Genomic DNA, 21,959 nt, shown 5'->3' with positions numbered 1-21,959 from the left:
GGGAAAAATTCTCTAACTCATGAGGACGCTAAGGTTATCACAACCTAGGGTTCGGTATGCCCGAACGCTGATCAGTCAGCCGTGCTCATAAAATATAATTGTAACTCTTAACAATTAAATTAGAAATTTAATGCGTACATATCGTTATATTTTACATGCGCTATACGCGTCAGATCGCATTAAATTCTTACTTAAAATTACTCAAGACCTTCAATATTACCGATATCCTACATATATTTGCAATCAACACAATGACGTATATACATATTTACATAATATTTTTTTTTAAGTGTCTGCCCTATTCATATTCGCACTCAACATGATTTCTCTTATAAATGTGTTTACCCTCCTAATTTCTTTATTTTATTAATGCATAAAACCACATACAATTAGTCAAGTATACTATTTGTTTTGTGTACGTCTCTAAATTCCCATTTACGTGCAGGTTTCTATTTCATATCTTATATAAAATGACGTCAAAATCGGATACTCTCTAATTTTATTCCAACCTTCTAAGTTCCATTTATATAATATCAAAATATTAAATGCCTCCAAAATCTTAAATTATATATACGCCTTTAATATCCGTATTTATAAAATGTATAAAAATTATATTACATTCTTCTAATATTCTCATTTTATCGTACGGTCTATTTAAACGACAATTTACAAAAATACCATCAATTTAAAATGTATTTTTTATGCAAAAAACATAAGTTCGTATACAATTATATATTCTAACCATAGAAAAATTATATAAAATTATTTAAATATTCTCAATTACTTGTTCGCTTCTAATTTCATTACTTCTATAACTCAGAAAATTCTGTAAATTTCAAATACTTTATTTATTTTATACTCAATTTACCGATATTTTAGAAAAGATACTGTGATCACTGAAAAACTGTATTGATTTTGATTCTTGCATAATTTCTCCGTACATGATTAATTATTTCTTTAACACCTTACTACGTAAAATTCTTTATAACAATTCTTTAAAATTTCGTTGTCATGACGCCTTTTACTTTTTATTTCTTACTTGATAAAATTTGAAATAAACCCGTTTGCCATAATTTATGAAAACACTGACCGTTTTTTCCATCTGCGTTTTTCTTCTCCGTTGGCCCGTGAAAGAAGTGGCACTTCAGGTTGATCCTGGCACTGCGCACCATAAAATGTTCTGTGTCACACAATTACACATTGTTCGTGGAGAACACACAGTAACAAACAAAGTTCATTTCTGTTTTCATCGAGATTTATTTCTGTTAAATAATTTCTAACACATCGCTTCTAATGTTCATGAAGTACAATTTTACAACGCGGCGGCCATTTGGCCGCCACGTCAAGAAAGCGTGACTACTCTACTCGATTGTCAAACTAGGACTCTAGAATTCTTTCTTACAACAAAACACAGCATTTTATTCCAAGGTACATGAACATAAAATTTAGGTATTTCCTATCTCATTTCTTGGTTGGTTAACTGTTCTCTTACCCCGATTTTCTAAACCCACCCCTTCGAATAACCCTTGTTCATTGGATGGATCGCTTATACACCTACCACATGTCACAGCAGAAGAGTGCAATATACAATTATCACTTTGGGAACAGGAGACCTCATTTCATTTGCATACTTGATCATACAAACAGATGCTCTCTATGGACAAACCACATTAGTAGTGTGAAACCTAACACTCCTATAATCGATTACGTAAACCCCGATACCCATAAGATACACACTCAATCCGAACTTACATTTGTTATGTACATTGGGAAATTGGATATTTCAATTTCATTATATACCATATATCTGAATTGGGGCTTGTTATGTACGAGCCGAATGTTCCCGATAATTGAACTACATTTGAGAAATGAAACCATACTTCCATAATCAATTTTTTTGAACTTCATTACATGTCCCTTCCGGACTGACATCTGTTATGTTAATTCCTAAATACTCGCAACATACAGCAACGTTAAATACTCAAACATATTATTAAAATATTTCCCTTTTATTAAATCTATCTGTACTTAAATTTATATACCGTTATGTTACAAGTATAATTAGATGCTGTTCATTTTGGTGTATCATCAAATAAGTGGTTAGAGGTCTTCTGTGTATGGATATAAAAATGGTAATAGTTTGTGCATGTAATATCATTATGCAGAAGACCAAATTTATTTAGTGATACACCAACTTGTTGTACAAGATTAATACTAGTATATAAAGAAGTGTCAATGCTCTGCTACAGCTACATTTTGAAACCTTTAACTTGACAATAGGGTGCAGTTATAATGACTTAAGTTACATTCAAAATGACTGGTCATTGCAGAGCAGATTATGCAACTGGTGATAGGACCTTATCATCTGACATCTTTTATGACATCATTGATTGGTCAATGAAACAGTTGCACTACATTGTTTATTCCAGTTTCAAGTAATGGTTTTTACATCATAGATGACGTCGTAGGAGTGTAATAATGCCGTGAAATATTTTTAATACTACGCTGTAACACCTTGAAGTTAACTGACTAGCTAGGCATCCTTAGAAAATGTATCAGGGCATTTAGGCTCTGTGCATTTATCTTTAATTACTAAACATGATGTACCTATGATATCAATAGAACGTCATATCCGTTGTCATGTAATACGGAATTGATTACATTATATTTGTAAATGATAAAAACTAGGCAAAGCATCAGTTTTATATTTTTCAGATAACTTGTGTAATAAATTCCATATTACATAACCACTCATACAATACATGTATCTCCATATCTCTACATTACAAACAGCAATATCATGTAAACATGCATAAGGTTTGGTCAAATTGTTGTAAAAGGAAACAAAATAAAATTGGAATAAACAATGGGTTCCCTCAGCTCTTGCATCACTGGGAACTGTGTAAGGTAGTGAAGTCTGCAGTGTGCAAATGCTAAGGAAGTAAACACGGCACTATTCTTACTTAAAAAAAAACTTTTGTCAATAATTTCAAAAGTTACATAAGAAATAAATATCTATGCTTCCTGAAGAGATGCTTGCAGACAGTCAGCATGGGTTGTCAGGTCTCACCTAGATGAATGCACCTTAACAGGGATACAGTCATGCCATAGATCCTGCAAATTTACTCTTTTTTCTCCATTGAAAATGAAAAATTAGGAATAGTAGGAAGATTTGGTAAAAAAATAGGAAAATGTAGGATCCTGATGAAAAAGTAGGAAAAAGTATGACCGCTTGACAGCCTGTATAAGCTGTCACAACAAATTTCTTTGAAAAACATCAACTCACAAATGTAAAATACAGCTTTCACAATATCCAATGCCATGAAACACAACACAAACATTTTTGTGGGTGTAAGATTTATTTACACATAAAATCGCCAGCCACCTAATATATCAATAAACATAACTATTTTGTATTACCCCAAGAAAATAATCAATCAAAAGAAATCAATAGCTTGCGCTTGTTAGTCCAAAGATTAGCACAAAAATTGACTGTCTTACTGTAATACAAATGAGCTGGTTTTTAGGAAAACCGGGGTTAATTCACGAGCATAAAGTAGATTGTAGGTAAAAATCAGTACGACCGCATCTTAATACAAACAACTTTTCTGACCCTAACTCTATATCTTAAATGAAAAGGCATTTTTCTCTCAAAAGATGAAATAATAGTTTATTATAATTTATGCTGCTATGTGTTTTATTAGAAAATTCCTGACAAACGGATTGTTGAAAATGTATCTTAAACATTAACATGTCAAATGTTCACACTCAATCAATGAAAATTATTCTTTCACACACATTCAATAGAGCATAGTAAAATACACAAGTACACATGTGCATTCTCTTTAAAATTGAATGAATCATGCAACATTAAAAACACCCACAAAAAAACAGTATGAGGTTTAACTCTCAAAAGACAACAATCAGCACCACGATGATAATCCTATGTAAATAATAACTACATAACTATAGTTCTAATAATGCTATAGAGACAACCAAGAAAGAACTGAATAAACGGAAACTCTTAGTCCGCATTTGAAGGTGCATGAACACAACAAGTAATAACTCTAGCTTAGAGTCCAGATATTGTTAAGCTACTTCTTCAATACCTTTAAAAATGTGCATGTACAAATTAGTTTAACAATTAAATGGGTGTACGAGACAAATATGGTAATGAAAATGATCAAGTCAACATATACATGACATTTATGGCTCTAAGAACAAATAGACATTTCCATACTTTGAACATTATAATGGACATAAAGAAATGAACTTAACTTTCAAGGCTTTTTCGAAAGATTATTTCAAAATATTTGAAACATGTTTATGAGAAAAAAGTAAATGACTTCAGAAAATTTGTTCCGATGACCTTCATTTATTGTACATTCATTAATGATAATCTGACACTACTGCATAGTATGAAAATGGTTGATTAATTCCTGAAAGCTTTAAAGTAGTCAACCGTAATGCGAACACTGAATTGTTGATGAAGGTTTAAAATTCTTCTCGCATATCACAGATGGAATGAAGTGTTGATGATTCAGCTGGCATTCTTTAGTTCTACCTCAAACACTAGTGTGCTGTTCGGAGGGATGGGGCCCTGCCTCTGGTTGCCATACCTACCACAAACAAAACATTGTGTCAAAATGTAAGAACTTAATATCAAACGAAGGAGAGGCGAAATTTGACACAAAACTTACAATATTATTTTTTCAATGTAACAATAGAGACAGTTCTGGCATTGTTCCTTATGAATACATACATATGAGCCATGCTCTGTGAAAAGGGGGTTTAATGGATGTGCGTAAAGTGTCGTCGCAGATTAGCTGTTGCAATCTACACAGGCTAATCAGGGATATAACTTTCCGCCTACACAGGATTTTTGCTAAGAAGACACTTTCTTTGAACAGAAAATATCATAAAAGTGGAAAGTGTCGTCCCAAGGCTAATCTGGGACGACACTTTATACACACACATGCATTAAACCCCTTTTACATAGAGCACAGCTCATATAATTTACAATCGCTTTGGGACACCCTCGACATTACAAACACTAGTGTCTTTATTATGCTGACCTGAATCTGAAATACCCAGTAATGATATAAATTGGTATAAGCCCTTTTGGACACACTAGACACTACAGACACTAGACTCTTGGCAATAAACAAAAAATGATTGGCCTTACCCTGCCTGTGGTGGAACAGTCAGACGCCTCTTTCCGCCAACTTTCATCCCTGCAAAAAGGATAAACACATGTATAACATCTTTAAAACAATTTTTGAAATGGATATTCATGTCTTTATATATATTTTTTGTGTACCGGGTAGTTGGAGTTTTTGCAGTTCTTAACATTATACCAGTCATAACAGTGGTCAGTTTACCAACTAACTCTTTTTCTGGGTTGACCAAATTACCAGTACCTATAGTACATATTTATATCAGTAACTTAGAACGGCCCTTCTTCAATCGATGAAGGGGGAGAATGGCTTCAGAAACAATCTTCTGACTGATGCCCACAAAAATAATGCCAAGTTTGTTGGTTTATTAAATGACACATGTTTGGCAGTTTTTAAAATTAATTATTGTGAAAAAATTATTTGAAGATATTTTCTCTACTTAGATGAAATCATTCTTTTAACATCACATTCAAAAGTACTACTGACAGGGTTGGCCGATTAACTAGTATATACAGTACATATTTATATCAGTAACTTAGAACGGCTCTTTTTCAATCGATGTAGGGAGAGAATGGCTTTAGAATCAATTTACCGACCAATACCCACAGAAATAATGCCAAGTTTTTTGGTTTATTAAATGACACACTTTTTGCAGTTTTTAAAATTAATACTTATGAAATTCAATTTGAAGATCATTCTTTTAACATCACAATGAAAAATACTACTGACAGAAAAATATTTGATTTAAGATAAGGCATTTAAAGAGGATCATTTAAAAGAGAGGAATAACCAATGGAAGACATTCATTTTACAAAGCCTTTACTACATAATACTGGTATGTTAACCCTTTACCACCAAGAGACACATGTTGATGCATTTGTTATCCCGTAGAAGATCAAATTAAAATCAAAATAAGACCTTTCTTAACAGATTCCAGATCTCATGGCTTCATTTTCAACCCTTAGATACTGATGAGAAGCCACAGCTTAAAACATGAACAGCCTGCGAGTTACTTGCAGGCTATTCTGATGTTATAAACCTGGTACTTCCTTCATAAAATGTGGTGTACATAAAGACAGTATCTTGCATGCAATTTAATAAACCTAATGTTTCTATGTCACAAAATAACTGTACAGGTACTAATGCACTGTAGAGCCTTATCCTTGACATTTACTGATAAGCCAAGTTAACCAACTGTGTTTTGGTGTATTGATTGAACATCTATGATCAATTGGATTGGTAAAATCAATAATCTCAGCAGACTACTGTGCTATGAAACTGTTTCCCTGGCAACCTTGACTTCAGAAAAATGCACTGGTTTACCTGTACATATTTAGTGCAGTAGATAATGATAATCCATAAAGGAGACATAATGCGGTCAGATCATTTTCATGCATCTTTTTCACTATAGGGCGTCTTTTGTTTGCATTTACATGTGTATATACTTTGTTTGTGTGCATACTGTAATTCATTTCTTTCTGAGTAGTGTTTAGATGATATTTAATGTCTCAACTGCCAGTTACTAATTAAAAACACAAGTCTGTCATCTGATAACCAATATATGTCATGTTTATACTCAAAACAAGAGCACCGCATAACCGGTGCCGTGCTCAGCTGCGGGTGCAGTTTTGAATAATTGAAAGCTTGTCAGATTATTCTTTTTTTAGAGGTCACAGTGACCTTGACCTTTGACCTACTGACCCAAAATGTTTGTGGCATGTAGAAGTCATCCAGGTGCAGCTACATATGAAGATTCAAAGTTGTAGGTTAAAGCACTTTGATTTTAGACCCAATGTTCAAAACCTTAACAAAATGTTCAGGTTTTAGCACGACGCGGACGATGAACTGGCTATGAAAATACCTCGGGTTTTCTCCGAAAACAGCCAAGCTAATGAAGCATTTTGTTAGAGGAACATGGATATGCTATTTGTTGCTTTGTATTATATGACTTTTATTTTTATACATGAACTTTAGTTAATTGTCATGTTTCTTTTGTCTAAGCTGAGGAGTCACAGAGGGTGGGGCTGAAATGTCTTGTCTTAGATCCTTATCTGTCAATCAAAATCTCAACACTCCTCTAAGACTATGCAACAGCCAATTAAAATTGAGATAAGTCCAGAAAATATGTATAATTGAAGGATATTATTGAATTATTGACTATTGGCCAATGTCTTTCTAGCCTGAAGGTGTAAAAAACATTCTGCACAGGGCTAATCAGCATTCCGAAAACTAAATTTTGACTGCTTAAAGAATCTGCGTCACTGGTAATTAATTAATTAATATTTTGGACATTGAAGATAGTTTCTAGAAATGGATATTTGGGAAATTTAACAACATCTAAGATAGTTAATTAAAGAACAGAGATGCAGATGATTCCATTTCTTATAAGTTTGATGATTCTCAACTTGCCATTGAACTTAGTCATTTTTGGAACAGTTTCAACCGGGATCAGTTTCTTTGTGTACTTTAACTATTGGGAACAAAGCTATCTTACATTAATATGCAGGGCTGTTTGCAATTTCTAAACTCGAGGCTGGCAGACTTTTATTTGAGAGAGGTGAACTGTACTATATTTTAGAAGAATTAATAAATGGAAAGGAAGAATTAACTGTGACTTGTTGTTAGTCGAAGAAAATAAAGATCCTGGCTAACCCACTTAATAAAGCCAGTGGTGTTGGCAACCTGAGGATTAACATCCAGAGAACCCAGTAAACTCGGGCCTAGCATGAGGTTTACGACACTGATTTTATGCTGGTTGCACAAACATTTTTCAATTTTCTTCTGAGCGGGAAAGGGTTAACCCTTTTCCATTCAGAAGCAAAGTGGGACTACAAATGTGTTAAAAAACGTACCTATACGGGAAAGGGTTAATAAAGCTACAAACCTTCGACTCCCACATCCCAGCCCTTGATCACCTCTCCCTTGCCGATACGAAAACGGAACGGCTTCCCTCCTGTACACGAGTCAAACTGCTTGCCGTCCTTCTGCAGCTTGCCAACGTAATAGACATGAGCCTACAATGAACAGAAATATACACCTACAATAATGTATGAATGTCATCACAAATATAAAGGACCTTTGCTACAATTTTTGGATTTTAGAATCAAAGAAATGGTGCGAACCACCTTATTTATTAAATTACTAATATTTAATACAATTGAGCCTTGCCATGTGAAATTTAATTTCCTATGTCCAACATAAGCCTGTGCAGTCAGTGCAGTCCAAAAAGTGACATCACTTTCCACTTTCACTGCATTTTTTAAAAGTAAGTCTCCTTCACAAAAGTGCAGTTTAGGCAGAAAGTGTCATCCCTGTTAAGCATCTGCAGATTGCAATAAACGCTATTAATGTATAGCAAGGCTCAACCCTATGTGACTGGGACTAAATGAGTCGCATTCTGAGAAAACTGGGCACTTGATATTCGATAAGGAGGGACTTCCTTGAACCTAAAAATACCATAAAAGCGGAAAGGGTCATCCCTGATTAGTTCCTCCTTACCGAAAATCAAGTTTAGGCGGAAAGTGTCGTCCCTGATTAGCCTGTGCGGACTGCACAGGCTAATCTGGGATGACACTTAACGCACATGCATTAAGCCCAGTTTTCTAAGAACGCGGCTCAAATACAACATGTGATATACCAGGAGTAATTGCTTGGAAATGCCAATATTACAAGGGTGTTGAAATTTTTAACTGCTTCTCTTGTAGAGTATTCATTTAACATTATAAAGGTATAGGAAAGGCTGGTCAATACAGATACTTGATTTGAATTGTCAGCAACAGAAAGGAAACAAGAGATGTGTTTGTTAGAAACACAATGCCCCCTATTGCGCCGCTTTGAAGCCATACATTTGACCTTGAAGGATAATATTGTACTTTCACCACTTAAAATGTGCAGCTCCATGAGATACACATGCATGCCAAATATCAAGTTGCTATCTTCAATAATGTAAAAGTTATTGCAAAACTTTGATGAAGGTTAAAGTTCTGGGACACACACATACAATGAATGACAGACAGACAGACTGGCCAAACACAATATGCCCCCGATCTTTCTATCCCGGGGCATAAAAATGTTCCCTCAGGCAATCATTGAAAGTGTTGCCGTTTTTAAAAAAATCATACATTTGCTACTTTATTAGTGATTCTTTTACTATTTTGCATTTTAAATGTTTTTATAGCAATTATGATTATCTTCACTTTTTGAGGAAATATTAATTAATACTGGTATCAATATTTTACTACATAAAACATTTGCAGGTATCTTAGGTAAAAGAACTTAAGGTAGATTACAATGTATTATGTATTCCTTCAGGTAGATTACAGTGTATTATGTAAGCTCAGGTACACCTACAACTCTCATTATCAGGTCAGTTCTGGATAATTGCTTATCAATGGGTATCTGACACTTGGGTATTGAATGGTCAGGTCCATGATTAAGTACAATTTCAGGTACTCTTAAAGTTTAAGAATTGTGACAGGGTTCAGGTTAACCTGAGGGTTCAGGTAGGGGGTTAAGTATATTGGAAGGGGGTTGTTTTTAGACCTTTTGGAACGTATCTAAATTAACATATTTCTGACGTGGTGTATATATTTTAAATGTCTAATGTTTGACTTTTGTTGGAAATGCCGAAATAAAATGTGTGTATATAATGTAAATAAACTGTAGTTGTAGAAACAAATGACTTATTTAATTTCTACTTGCTCAGCTAGTGTACAAGTTACATGGAAATTTGTCCAAATGGACTGGTGGCAGCACCCGTAAATAAGACCACAGGTTTTTGACTAAATTAAAATTTAGTTAAGATAATTTGTGCAAGGTTTAACTTTGATTGCTACCGTCGAAGTTTAAATTTTGCGACAAAATGAGCGAAAGCCTGTCAAATCCGCACACATGTTAATACAGATTTGATCTGATTCTCAAAATTAAATATGCAAGGTCCCACATTTTCTTGCCATTAAGAGATTGTATAAGAATATTGGATTTCTTGGCCAAACTGCTAGTTTACTAAATGACATTGATGAGCTATCTACCAGTAGATAGTTACACAAATCACAAGTCAACAATATGTAAATAACTCTGCAATTTCAATGCAAGTATAACTTTATAGAGAATAAACACCAAGTGGATTTGTTTGTGACATTCCATATAGTAAAATTAAATATAAATGCCTGTAATTTTTCTGTCACATGCAAATATAACATTCAGCGAAAAACCAAAATGACCAAGGCCTACCATCTGTCCCTTCTTGACAACGGGTCCGTCTCCCTCCTTTATCTCCTCCATGACAGTCCCTAGGGCAAGCACCTGCTTCTTGGGGGTCTTCTTTTGGTCTTTGGGGGTCTGGGTCTCACCCTTCGGGGCCGGGGTCACACTTTTTGGGGTCTGGTTGGTGGTCTGGGTCACACTCTGATTGGCCAGAACACATTGAACTAGGTTAATACAACTGTAACATGTTGGTGTTGGCAGATTTTCTTTCTATGCTTAATTTTCCTTTATACATGAACTGTCTGAACAAGCAAATTCGTTTGATATCCCCTGCCAACAAAATTGTGTTTATGGATGGGTGCAAATCCCTTGAAATACCCTTATTATCATAAACAAGGGCTGTTTGTAAAACATGCATGCCCCCCATATGGGCTGTCAGTTGTAGTGGCAGCCATTGTGTGAATACGTTTTTTGTCACTGTGACCTTGACCTTTGACCTAGTGACCTGAAAATCAATAGGGGTCATCTGCCAGTCATGATCAATGTACCTATGAAGTTTCATGATCCTTGGCCTAAGCATTCTTGAGTTATCATCCGGAAACCATTTTACTATTTCGAGTCGCTGTGACCTTGACCTTTGACCTAGTGACCTGAAAATCAATAGGGGTCATCTGCCAGTCATGATCAATGTACCTATGAAGTTTCATGATCCTAGGCCTAAGCGTTCTTGAGTTATCATCCGGAAACCATCTGGTGGAAGGACCGACCGACCGACATGTGCAAAACAATATACCCCCTCTTCTTTGAAGGGGGGCATAAAAATATTAAGCGAAGGGTAATTGTTTTTATGAATTACAATTCTCCTCATTGATATCTATACAGCCATGAAGTTTCATGTTGAAATCTTGTAACGTATCTGAGAAAAAGCCTTGAAAGTAACATCTTACAAGTACAACAAATGGCAATAACACTTAGTTAAAAAAAACAGGTTTATGGTTCTTGTACATGGCACTTCAACCAATTGATTTCTATGAAGTTTCATGTTGTAATGTTGAAGCGTATCTGAGATATAGCCAGGAAGAGTTCCATCTTACAAAAACATCAAAAGGCAATACTCTTATTTAAGAAAGTGAAGGTATATGGTTCTAAAGCATGGCACTTCTCCTCATAAATATCAATAGACCCATGAAGTTTCATGTTGAATCTTGCATGGTATCTAAGATATAGCCCTGAAAAGTTACATTATACAAAAACCCAAAGGGCAAAAACTCTTATTAAAGAAAGTATAGGGTTATGGTTCTTGTGCATGGCACTTCTCTTTGTTGATATCTATACACCTATGAAATGTCATGTTAATATCTTATATAGTTTCTGAGATATAGCCCTAAAATGTTTTGCAACAGATGGACGGATGGACAATGCCAATTGATGGCAGATAAAAAGCCACAGCTGAAATATCAACAGCACTTTGTTTGATCTATATTTTTTAATATTCTGAATCAATTATGATTTGCAGCTGGCAGAACAGAATAAAAATAAGCAATGCATAAATTTGTCTACAATTAAATATACACAAGAACATTGAAATCACCTTATTTTGCTGAGAGTCCCCATTGGCTTCTGGTGTATTTTCAGCCTGCTTGTTTTTCTTCTTCTTCTTCTTTTTCTTTTTCTTTGCCGACTGACCTGCCTCTGCGTCACCTCCAGGCCCAGCTGGTGTGCTTACAGGGCTCTGAACACATTTAAAGACATTCGTTAAATTGGACATCAATATATGATATTCAATATATCACTCATTCTATAAATCACATACATATAAACATGGCAGAGTATAATAATGTAATAGCTATTTAAGTGCACATTAGCACCAAATTACAATTTAATATCATAAAGAGATATGGTATAAAATACTTATGCAACATGCATTAACTCCTTTTTTTTTTTTTCAATCTCACCCTACCAGGCTCACAGTACAATATTTGGTTTGATTATTCTTACCTTTCCTTGTTGACCATTGCCCTTGGGTTGTGGTGTTTCTTTCGCTGGTGTTTTCTTATTTTGTTGTTGTTTATCCTTTCCTGGTGTTGTCTTGCCTGGAGTTTCCTTGTCTAGGGTTTTGTTCTTCTTTTGGGCTTTTTCTAATGGTGGGGTAGCTTGCTGCTTCTTCTTCTTGGGAAGTGTTTCTTCTGAAAAAGGCATAGAACAGTCAAATAATAAAGTCGTTTATTTTTGTTTACATAAATTATAAAAAACACATTTTTGGGGGAATGTAAAGTAGAAAGGATTTTTAAACTCGCATCCTGTGTATTTCACACACTCAAATCACAAACAAATCATTTTTTTCTTAGCATAACATTTTAAACTGAAATTGTGAAAAGCAAAAAAAACATATCACAAGGCAAAATGTCAACACTCCCTTCCTTTTTCCGTACATCGATATCCTGTGTACCGTAATTACTCAAAGTTTACGGACACTACAAGTTTGGACACCCTCTATTTTTAGCAAAAATAATTATTTTTCATGGCTTTTTTATTTTCGGACGTTCTGGTTTTTGTCTTTATTTCATGTCTCTAAATGTTCAGACGGTATATTTTACAGCGCTATCTTTACAACTTTCAGCCTTGTTTTCCCTTATTTTGTGACATTTCTATCATTGATTTCTACACCTGGATTAAGGTAATAAAATATGGCAGATTCATGCCTGAGGGCAAAGGACCATTACTTTCAAGTAATTGGGTAAATAACCATGTATATCAGTAGAAAACAATGGATTCACCCTACAGCATTTGTAACAATTTCGTCCCTTTTGAAAGCAGAATGTTGAAATTTTTGTTCAATATCATTTCAGGCATGAGTTAGCAAAGCTGTCAAGTTGTATTTATTTCAAAGCAGAAAAAGAAGAGCAAATCACAATAAAATTATTGTACATTTATTTATTGCTTTTATTTCAATGTAAATCAAATTGTTGGACACCTAAATTTGTATCTCTTAAAGTTTCGGACATTGCTATTTTTTAATATTTTTCATATCTTAATTTTTACAATTATTTTTAAGTTTCAGAAAACTTAAGAGTTGTTATGGTCCTCAACTGTTTAAAAAAGTGCAGCATATATTCAACAAGTAAACAAATACAAAGTAGGAAGTTATTCTGTGTTCAGCTAAACTTTAAAACTATTATTCAAATGACTGAAAATAAATCAGTTCTTTCAGATTTAACTGTATGTTTAAGTATCTTGTCACACTGAGTTTTAAATTAACCTCGTCCGAAACTGGAAGGGATTTAACATGTCTCAAAAATGTAATGTCAAGATGTCATGTATTATTTTGGATCCAGAGCATACTGTTTCAATAAGATGCATTCTTTGGATTATTACTAGTGATTTAATAAGAACAAGTAGACACATTGATAGATTGGCTAATCAACACCAGGTAAACAGGCACACAGCAATTGTCATTAAAAAGCTCATTAAATTCAGCAAAAGTAGAGTCCCTTCTGGCCAAATTAGGCAAAAGCAGAAATAAATAAAGCAAATGGAGAATCATCACTCTGTTTTTTTGTGCCTAGACTGACACCTTTTATGACATTTTTCAACAGTCCAAATTACCCTCAACATCTTCCTCTTCCTCATCTTCTTCTTCCTCATCTTCATCTTCTTCCTCCTCCTCATCTTCCTCAGCCTCCATGTCCAGCTGTCAATATTCAGTAATGTGTTCATATACACATCACGCAACACATGACAAATGAGATATTGCTAGATAATGCATTTAACCAGTTTATAGAGGTCACAAAGAAAATTGCTCAACTATGTTGAATGGGCTTTGACCTAAGCAAACGGTCCATCCTGGTTAAACCCTTTCCCAATTAGAAGCAAAGTAGAAATGACTATGTGCAAACAGCATAAAACCAGAACAGCCTGTGAGTTGCTCGCAGTCTGTTCAGGTTTTATGCTGTTTGCTGCTCATCAGTATCTAAGGGTTGGAAATCAAGCCATTAAAACTTGAATTTAGTAAGAATGGTCTTAAATCAAATGTAACTTTCTAAGGGACAACAAATGTGTGAAAATACATTTCTAAGTGGTAAAGAGTTAGCAGTCATCAGAGTGCAGTAGTCAGTCTAAACTTGACCAGATGAAAACCAGTCCTTATTACACCATAGTTTAATGGTCACCTGCGATAAGCGGCCAGTATATTTAACACTGAAAGAAATTTTTCACTTGTGTTAAGCAGTCATGAGGCAGTAATTTTAAGATGCCAAAAAGTCAACACTTCAACAAATCTGCCTTATTGTCCATCACTTCTGCTTGAACCCATTTATGCCTAGCGTCTAGAAAAAAGGCCTTGACAAACAGCGTAGACCCAGATGAGACGCCTCATGATGCGGCGTCTCATCAGGGTCTGCACTGTTTGCTTAAAGGAATTTCTGTAACAAATATTCTAAATATAGAAATAAATATACTAGACATCCCTAATTTTGAAAATAAATTTATCAAATTTAGAAGGATGGGAGAGTCCACTAGGCATAAATGGGTTAAAAGTGTATATTATGCATCTATAGTGCGGTTAAATAATCTTTTGTAACTGCCTTTGAGATAAAATATGCAGCCTACAGTGAAAAGCAAATCCTAGGGTGTATTTTTTACTGTGATAATTACAAAGACAATTTTAAAATAAATACTTAAGTTTGTAACAAGTTCAAATAATTATCGCTAATTTAATGATTGCTTATAAGTATTTGAATATCTTACTGTAGTAATAAAATGATTAAAGATGATTCAAAAATAGCATTTTTGAATCCTTCGACTCAGCTTTTTAGTGTGCACATCAATGAACATGAATCAGATTACTAAATTGCGGATTAACAATTAGCTTGAAATGCATCTCATTGATCTAGAAAAAGTTTGAGTTTGATTGCAAGAGTTAGGTTTAACTTTCACAAGTGCAGAATGGGAGTTTGTTTTGCATGGAACACACGAATATTAATGGGTTGGATGACCTGCTTTTACAAGTGGTTCACAGAGGCTTGTATAGTCAATATAGCACTTACAAAATCTTCAACGTCATCATCATCTTCATCATCATCATCATCATCTTCTTCAGCAATTTCAAAGTCTTCATCCTCACTGTCATCCTCACTATCATCACTGCCCTCAGTGCCCTAATAGGAGAAAATAACATAGCCCTAATAGGAGAAAATAACATAGTGCCCTAATAGGAGAAAAAAACATAGCCCTAATAAGAGAAAATAACATAGCCTTGAGAAAGAGCAGATACTTTGGGATTTCCTACATTTAAGTATTGTAAACTTAATGAGTCGCGTACTGAGAAAACTGGGCTTAATGCATGTCCGTAAAGTGTCATCCCAGATTAGCCTGTGCAGTCCGCACAGGCTAATCAGGAACGACACTTTCTGCTTTTATGGTATTTTTAGTTTCAAGGAAGTCCCTCCTTACCGAAAATCAAGTTTAGGCGGAAAGTGTCGTCCCTGATTAGCCTGTGTGGACTGAACAGGCTAATGTGTGACGACACTTAATGCACATGCATTAAGCCCAGTTTTCTCAGAACAAGACTCAATAAATGAGGGTTAATATAAGCCACGTTCTAGGAAAACATGGCTTAATGCATGTGCGTCAAGTGTTGTTCAAGATTAGCCTGTGCAGGCTAGTCAGGGACCACACTTCGATTTATGGAATTGTTGTTTGAAGGAAGTATTTTCTGGAAAAAGTCCACTTTAAGCAGAATTTGTAATCACTGATAAGCCTGTGCAGATTACACAGGCTAATCTTAGATGTCTCTTGACACACATGCATTGAACTCATTTTTCCCAGAACAAGTAACATATTTTGCACCCTTATTTGAAGTTATTTCTGTCAATATTGGCTTTAATGCAGATCTATCTGCAACATCAGTTATTGCAACAAAGAACCCACACCGAAGTAAATTGCAGACAAACAAAGTCACGATGTCCATCCGAGACAGGCATTTTTTGCTGTTTTATACCCTTTATAACATTTATTGTTGAAAGCAAGCTCACTTTTCAGCCATTAGAGCTGCAACGATTCTATCTGATGCATCGAAAATTGGTTTTAAAAGCGTAGATTCGATTACAATACTAACCCTACCAAATTCGATTTGATTCTTTAACATATAGACATAGATATGTAAAGCGCACTGTACTCCAGACTATTTGCTACGGGAAGGTATAGGTTTTATATTTACCTGTAATTACGACGCACGCGATTGGTTACTTATTACTTTAGTTATCCAATCAATAAGCGCGTTCCGGTCTACTTTCAGAAAAAGCGTCAAAATGGCTGATAAAGTTGTGGCAGACAAATTGAAATTATCAGATGCGCCTCAGAAGCTCAAATCAAAAGTGTGGCAGTATTTTGGATATTGGGATGTAAGCCCTCTCGATAAAGCTACTTGTAAACTGTGCTTCACGAACGTGGCGTACCCTAAATCCGGCTCAACCACTAATCTAATGCAACATGTCAAACACAAACATAACGTTGATTTAGCAGGAGGTACCAACAGTGCAACTACTCAAGTCGCCAGACTTATTATTATGTATTTATTTAATATATTATTGTGTAGTCAACACAATCTTCTAGTCAGAAGTTTATTGATATTAATATTGAGTTCCTAATTTGCTATTCTTTTTTATGTATTTTATTGAAATATTGACATAGTTTGTCAGAAAATTGGCAGTTTCTTGCTAAATATCTCTTACAAACGTTAATTTAACCCACTTTCAACAGTTTTTAAAACACTGTTGAACCAACAAAACTATATCTAACAAACACACAAATGCCCAAGATATCTAGGTATGCAACACATTTGAACAGAAATGTTTAATTTGAGGTAGAAGGGTGAATATATGATAAAACTAGGTTGAAAGATGAATCAAATAAATAAATCGGTATCAGACTGTCTGAAATAGAAATAGAATCTAATCGGGCTGTTGGTGAATCGTTTCAGCTCTACCAGCCATACCGACAAGAAAGTGATTAGTGTTAATATTGTATTAATATTTGCTGTTTATCTCGTTTTAAACTCAATGCCATCTTGTTTGTCAGGTGATTAGCCCCTCTGAATTAGTAGATAAACAAAAGTTTTCAAGTGTTTCTTCTGTTTATTACACACTGAAATGATACTATATTATAACCTAAGGTTACAATGCATCTTCTTTACAAATGAAGTTCAATTACCTTCAAAATGCAAGTAAATCTATAATAGTGTTACCATTTAGCTCCTATTTAATTTACAGGAAAAAGGAAACCAAAAATTTAGAAAATATATCCAGTAAGTCATATAAAACAAGCGATTTGTTTATGAAACACCATGTCCCCATGTATATATGACCTTGAAGGATGACCTTGACCTTTCACCACTCAAAATGTGCAGCTTCATGAGATACACACGCATGCAAAATATCAAGTTGCTATCTTCATTATTGCAAAAGTTATGGCAAATGTTTAAGTTGGGGCAAACAAACAAACCAACAGACAGGGCAAAAACAATATGTCCCCCCACTATAGTGGTGGGGGACATAAAAATGACTACATTTCATTCTGCATGAGTATTGAAGATATTTTCCACCATCTTTATTTGAATTATTTGAATTTTAGCAAATTGAATGCTAATATTCATTAAGATAAAAAGAAAAGAAATCTCAAAGACATTAAGACAAGTAACAAAACAAGAGCTGTGTTTGTGAAACACAATGCCCCCTACTGTGTGGCTTTAATCCCATATATTTGACCTTTGACCTTGAAGGATGAACTTTTCACAACTCAAAATGTGCAGCTCCACGTGATAAATATGCATGCCAAATTTCAAGTTGCTATCATCAATATTGCAAAAGTTATGACCAAGGTTAAAGTTTTGGACAGACACACACAATGACAAACAGACATATACAATGACAGACAGACAGGCCAAAAACAATAAACCCCCGATCATTCGATCTGGGGGCATGAAAATATGTTTCTACCCCTGGTGTCATCCATTTCAACTTCTTATTCTTCTTGTTAGGTTCTGCAGCGTTTTTCCTTTTGTTGCCAGGAGACACCAGCTCTGGAGCTAAATCAAATAATACAATCAAATTACATTCATGCCTAGTCTAAACCACTTACCACTTAGATATGTATTTAACCCTTAACCACTTAGAGACGTATTTAACCCTTTACCACTTAGAGACGTATTAAACCCTTTATCACTTAGATACGTATATGTACACATTCGTGGTCCCTTAGAAAGTTAAATTTAATTAAAGACCTTTCTTACTAGATGCAAGTTTTAAAGGCTTAATTTCCGAACCTAAGATACTGATGTGCAGCAAACAGCATAAAACCTGAACAGACTGCGAGTAACTTGCAGGCTGTTCTGGTTTTATGCTGTTTGCACATAACCATTTTCACTTTCTTCTGAGTGGGAAAGGGTTAATACCAGTAGCTAATTGTAGGAACTCAAGATATACATGTTAAGGATAACAAATTTCCAATCACTATGCAATGCAAGGTCAGTCATTAATTTTACCACTTTGTCGACATGAAGGATTTGCAATTATTGCTCAACAAGGGATGATGCACAACAGAAGTGCAGAAGCATCCTAATATTTTACCCCAAAAATCTCTAGAATATGAGGATTTTTGCACTATTTCAAAATAACTTTTAATATGTAGGTTACAACAAGATCAAAAGAAGTAACAACTACAAACAAGAAGCACAACTTGCTTGAAAAGCTACCTTCTTCCTCACTGTCTCCAGATTCCTCGTCCATTATCATGTCGTCATAGTCTTCATCTTCCATCTGATAGCCTGTCAAGTGGACAGTCCCTGGAAAATACACGATAGAGCCATGAATGGGAATACTCATGAGATGGGTTCTGGCAAAACTAGGCTTAATGCATGTGTGTAAAAGTTTGTCCACGGAGTGCACAAGCCAATCAGGGAAAACTCATCAGCTAACAGCCTGTTTTGTAACTGTAGATATAATTAACGACATTATTAGAAGACAAGAGCCGGTATTCATCAACTGATTCTTTTGCTTAACCCTTTACCACTTTGATACATATTTAACCTTTTACCACTTAGATAAGTATTTAACCCTTTACCACTTAGATAAGTATTTAACCCTTAACCACTTACAAACATATTTAACCCTTTACCACTAAGATACATATTTAACCCTTCACCACTTAGATACATATTTAACCCTTTACCACTTAGATAAGTATTTAACCCTTTACCACTTAGATAAGTATTTAACCCTTAACCACTTACAAACATATTTAACCCTTTACCACTAAGATACATATTTAACCCTTTACCACTAAGATACATATTTAATCCTTTACCACTTAGATATGTATTTAACCCTTTACCACTTAGATAAGTATTTAACCCTTAACCACTTACAAACATATTTAACCCTTTACCACTAAGATACATATTTAACCCTTTACCACTAAGATACATATTTAATCCTTTACCACTTAGATATGTATTTAACCCTTTACCACTTAGATACGTATTTAACCCTTCACCACTAAGATACATTTTTAACCCTTTAACACTAAGATACATTTTTAACCCTTTAACACTAAGATACATTTTTAACCCTTTAACACTTAGATACATATTTAACCCTTTCTCATTTAGATACGTATTTAACCCTTCACCACTTACATACGTATTTAACCCTTTACCACTAAGATACATATTTAACCCTTTCTCATTTAGATACGTATTTAACCCTTTCTCATTTAGATACATATTTAACCCTTTCTCATTTAGATACATATTTAACCCTTCACCACTTAGATACGTATTTAACCCTTTCTCATTTAGATACATATTTAACCCTTTCTCATTTAGATACATATTTAACCCTTCACCACTTAGATACGTATTTAACCCTTTACCACTAAGATACGTATTTAACCCTTTACCACTAAGATACATTTTTAACCCTTTAACACTTAGATACATATTTAACCCTTTCTCATTTAGATACGTATTTAACCCTTTACCACTTTGATACGTATTGAACTCTTTCCCACTCAGATACGTATTTAACCCTTTACCACTTAGATACATATTAAACCCTTTACCACTTAGATACGTATTTAACCCTTTATCACTAAGATACATATTTAACCTTTATCACTTAGATACATATTTTGACGCATTTGTAGTCCCTAAGAAAGTTTAACTTAATTTAAGGCCTTTCTTTGTCTAGATTAAAGTTTTAAAGGTTTCAGTTCCCACAGCAAACAGCATAAAACCTGACTGCGAGTTACTCGCAGGCTGTTCTGGTTTTATGCTGGTTGCAAAAGCCATTTTCACTTTGCTTCTAATGGGGAAAAAGGTTAAGAATAAAGAAGAGACTTAGAGACAGAAGACATACTTTAGAGTTTGAAGATATATATGCCATAATGACAATCATACAATTAACAAACTGTTCTATAAAACTAATTGTTTATTTATAGAGTTAAATCCCATACAAGACTAGCAATGGAACTTATTAAAAAACATTACATTTTTAAGAATATTCTTTAAAGAAGTTTTTTTCAGGGTTTAATCTGAAAACCTAATTTGATAAGAAATATTGAGACCATGATATATTCATGAGAACAATAATTGAAAGTTGTGCTTAAGGTTTAGAATAAAAGTATGCATGAAATAATATTGCAAAAGAAACCAAAAAGTAAACAAACTTATCTCTTAAACTTTTGAAAGAAAGCAAAAATACCAGTATCCTATACATTATGTACTGATAAATGCACATTTTAAATGAAGATATTCAGAAAACTGTTGCTACCTTGCCCATTAATGTAGAATGTGACATTTTCTCCCTCGTTGAAGTTGAGATCTAGGGCCTGCTGGAACACTGAGCTGTGGTTGAGGTAGCACAACAAGAACTCGCCCTTGTCAGTGGCACCCATCACAGACACCAGGGTAGACTTCTTGTGGCTATCTAAATTGGATGAAGATTTGCTTGTTATTTCTTGCATTGTACTTGAAAGAAGAAGCTTAATGCATTAATAAATGAATAATGTTCAAAATGTTTTTTATTTTATTTATTACATTAGAACAATCTAATTTTAACAACTTTAAAGCACTTGTTTGTTTCCTTCCCCCCCCCCCCCATAATTTATTTACTTTATCATGCAAAAACAATTGTAAACAGCTTTTTAATGGAGTTCTTTATAAGTGATTGATTTGTTTAGTAGTTGAACACATTACCAGCGTCTGCAGGCATTTCAATGACTGCCATACTGATGTGGAAGCCTTTCTCCACAGTCTGGCTGTACCTCTGCCCACTCTCTAAGACCAGAGCTGAAAATACAGTGTTTTTTTTCACCTATAGGGGAATGGTGTCAAGGCCCATCCAAAGGGGAAAAACACGTCGTTGTTTAGGAAAAGGGGAAAGTTAAAATTCACTCTTTCAATGTAATGATATTTATTATATGATTCGATCTATCTTGCGAAGGTTCCGGAGAAAGTCTCTGTCTTGTGATTGTTGAAATAGACACCAGATCTATCTCACAGATGATTATGAAGATAATCAA

General features: G+C 34.4%; 1 protein-coding gene across 2 annotated transcripts in view; it reads right to left on the bottom strand.

Annotated features, from left to right (window-relative positions):
• Positions 1-1,237: 1,237 nt before the first annotated feature.
• Positions 1,238-21,959, bottom strand: part of LOC127880164 (46 kDa FK506-binding nuclear protein-like) — a 31,225-nt gene continuing 10,503 nt past the window's right edge. For both annotated transcript variants that reach the window (XM_052427396.1, XM_052427397.1), the window contains exons 2-13: positions 21,634-21,726; positions 21,209-21,364; positions 19,132-19,221; positions 18,377-18,465; positions 15,428-15,538; positions 13,989-14,073; positions 12,381-12,568; positions 11,974-12,114; positions 10,410-10,583; positions 8,062-8,191; positions 5,186-5,234; positions 1,238-4,619 (exon numbers count right to left, since the gene is read on the bottom strand). In XM_052427396.1, coding sequence (XP_052283356.1) covers positions 4,541-4,619; positions 5,186-5,234; positions 8,062-8,191; positions 10,410-10,583; positions 11,974-12,114; positions 12,381-12,568; positions 13,989-14,073; positions 15,428-15,538; positions 18,377-18,465; positions 19,132-19,221; positions 21,209-21,364; positions 21,634-21,726 — 1,385 coding nt within the window. In that variant the 3' untranslated portion in view covers positions 1,238-4,540. The remainder of the gene's footprint in view (positions 4,620-5,185; positions 5,235-8,061; positions 8,192-10,409; positions 10,584-11,973; positions 12,115-12,380; positions 12,569-13,988; positions 14,074-15,427; positions 15,539-18,376; positions 18,466-19,131; positions 19,222-21,208; positions 21,365-21,633; positions 21,727-21,959) is intronic.

Source organism: Dreissena polymorpha, chromosome 4 (genome assembly GCF_020536995.1).
Source record: "Dreissena polymorpha isolate Duluth1 chromosome 4, UMN_Dpol_1.0, whole genome shotgun sequence".
Classification (NCBI taxonomy): domain Eukaryota; kingdom Metazoa; phylum Mollusca; class Bivalvia; order Myida; family Dreissenidae; genus Dreissena; species Dreissena polymorpha.
This window is presented reverse-complemented; position numbering and strand designations above follow the sequence as displayed.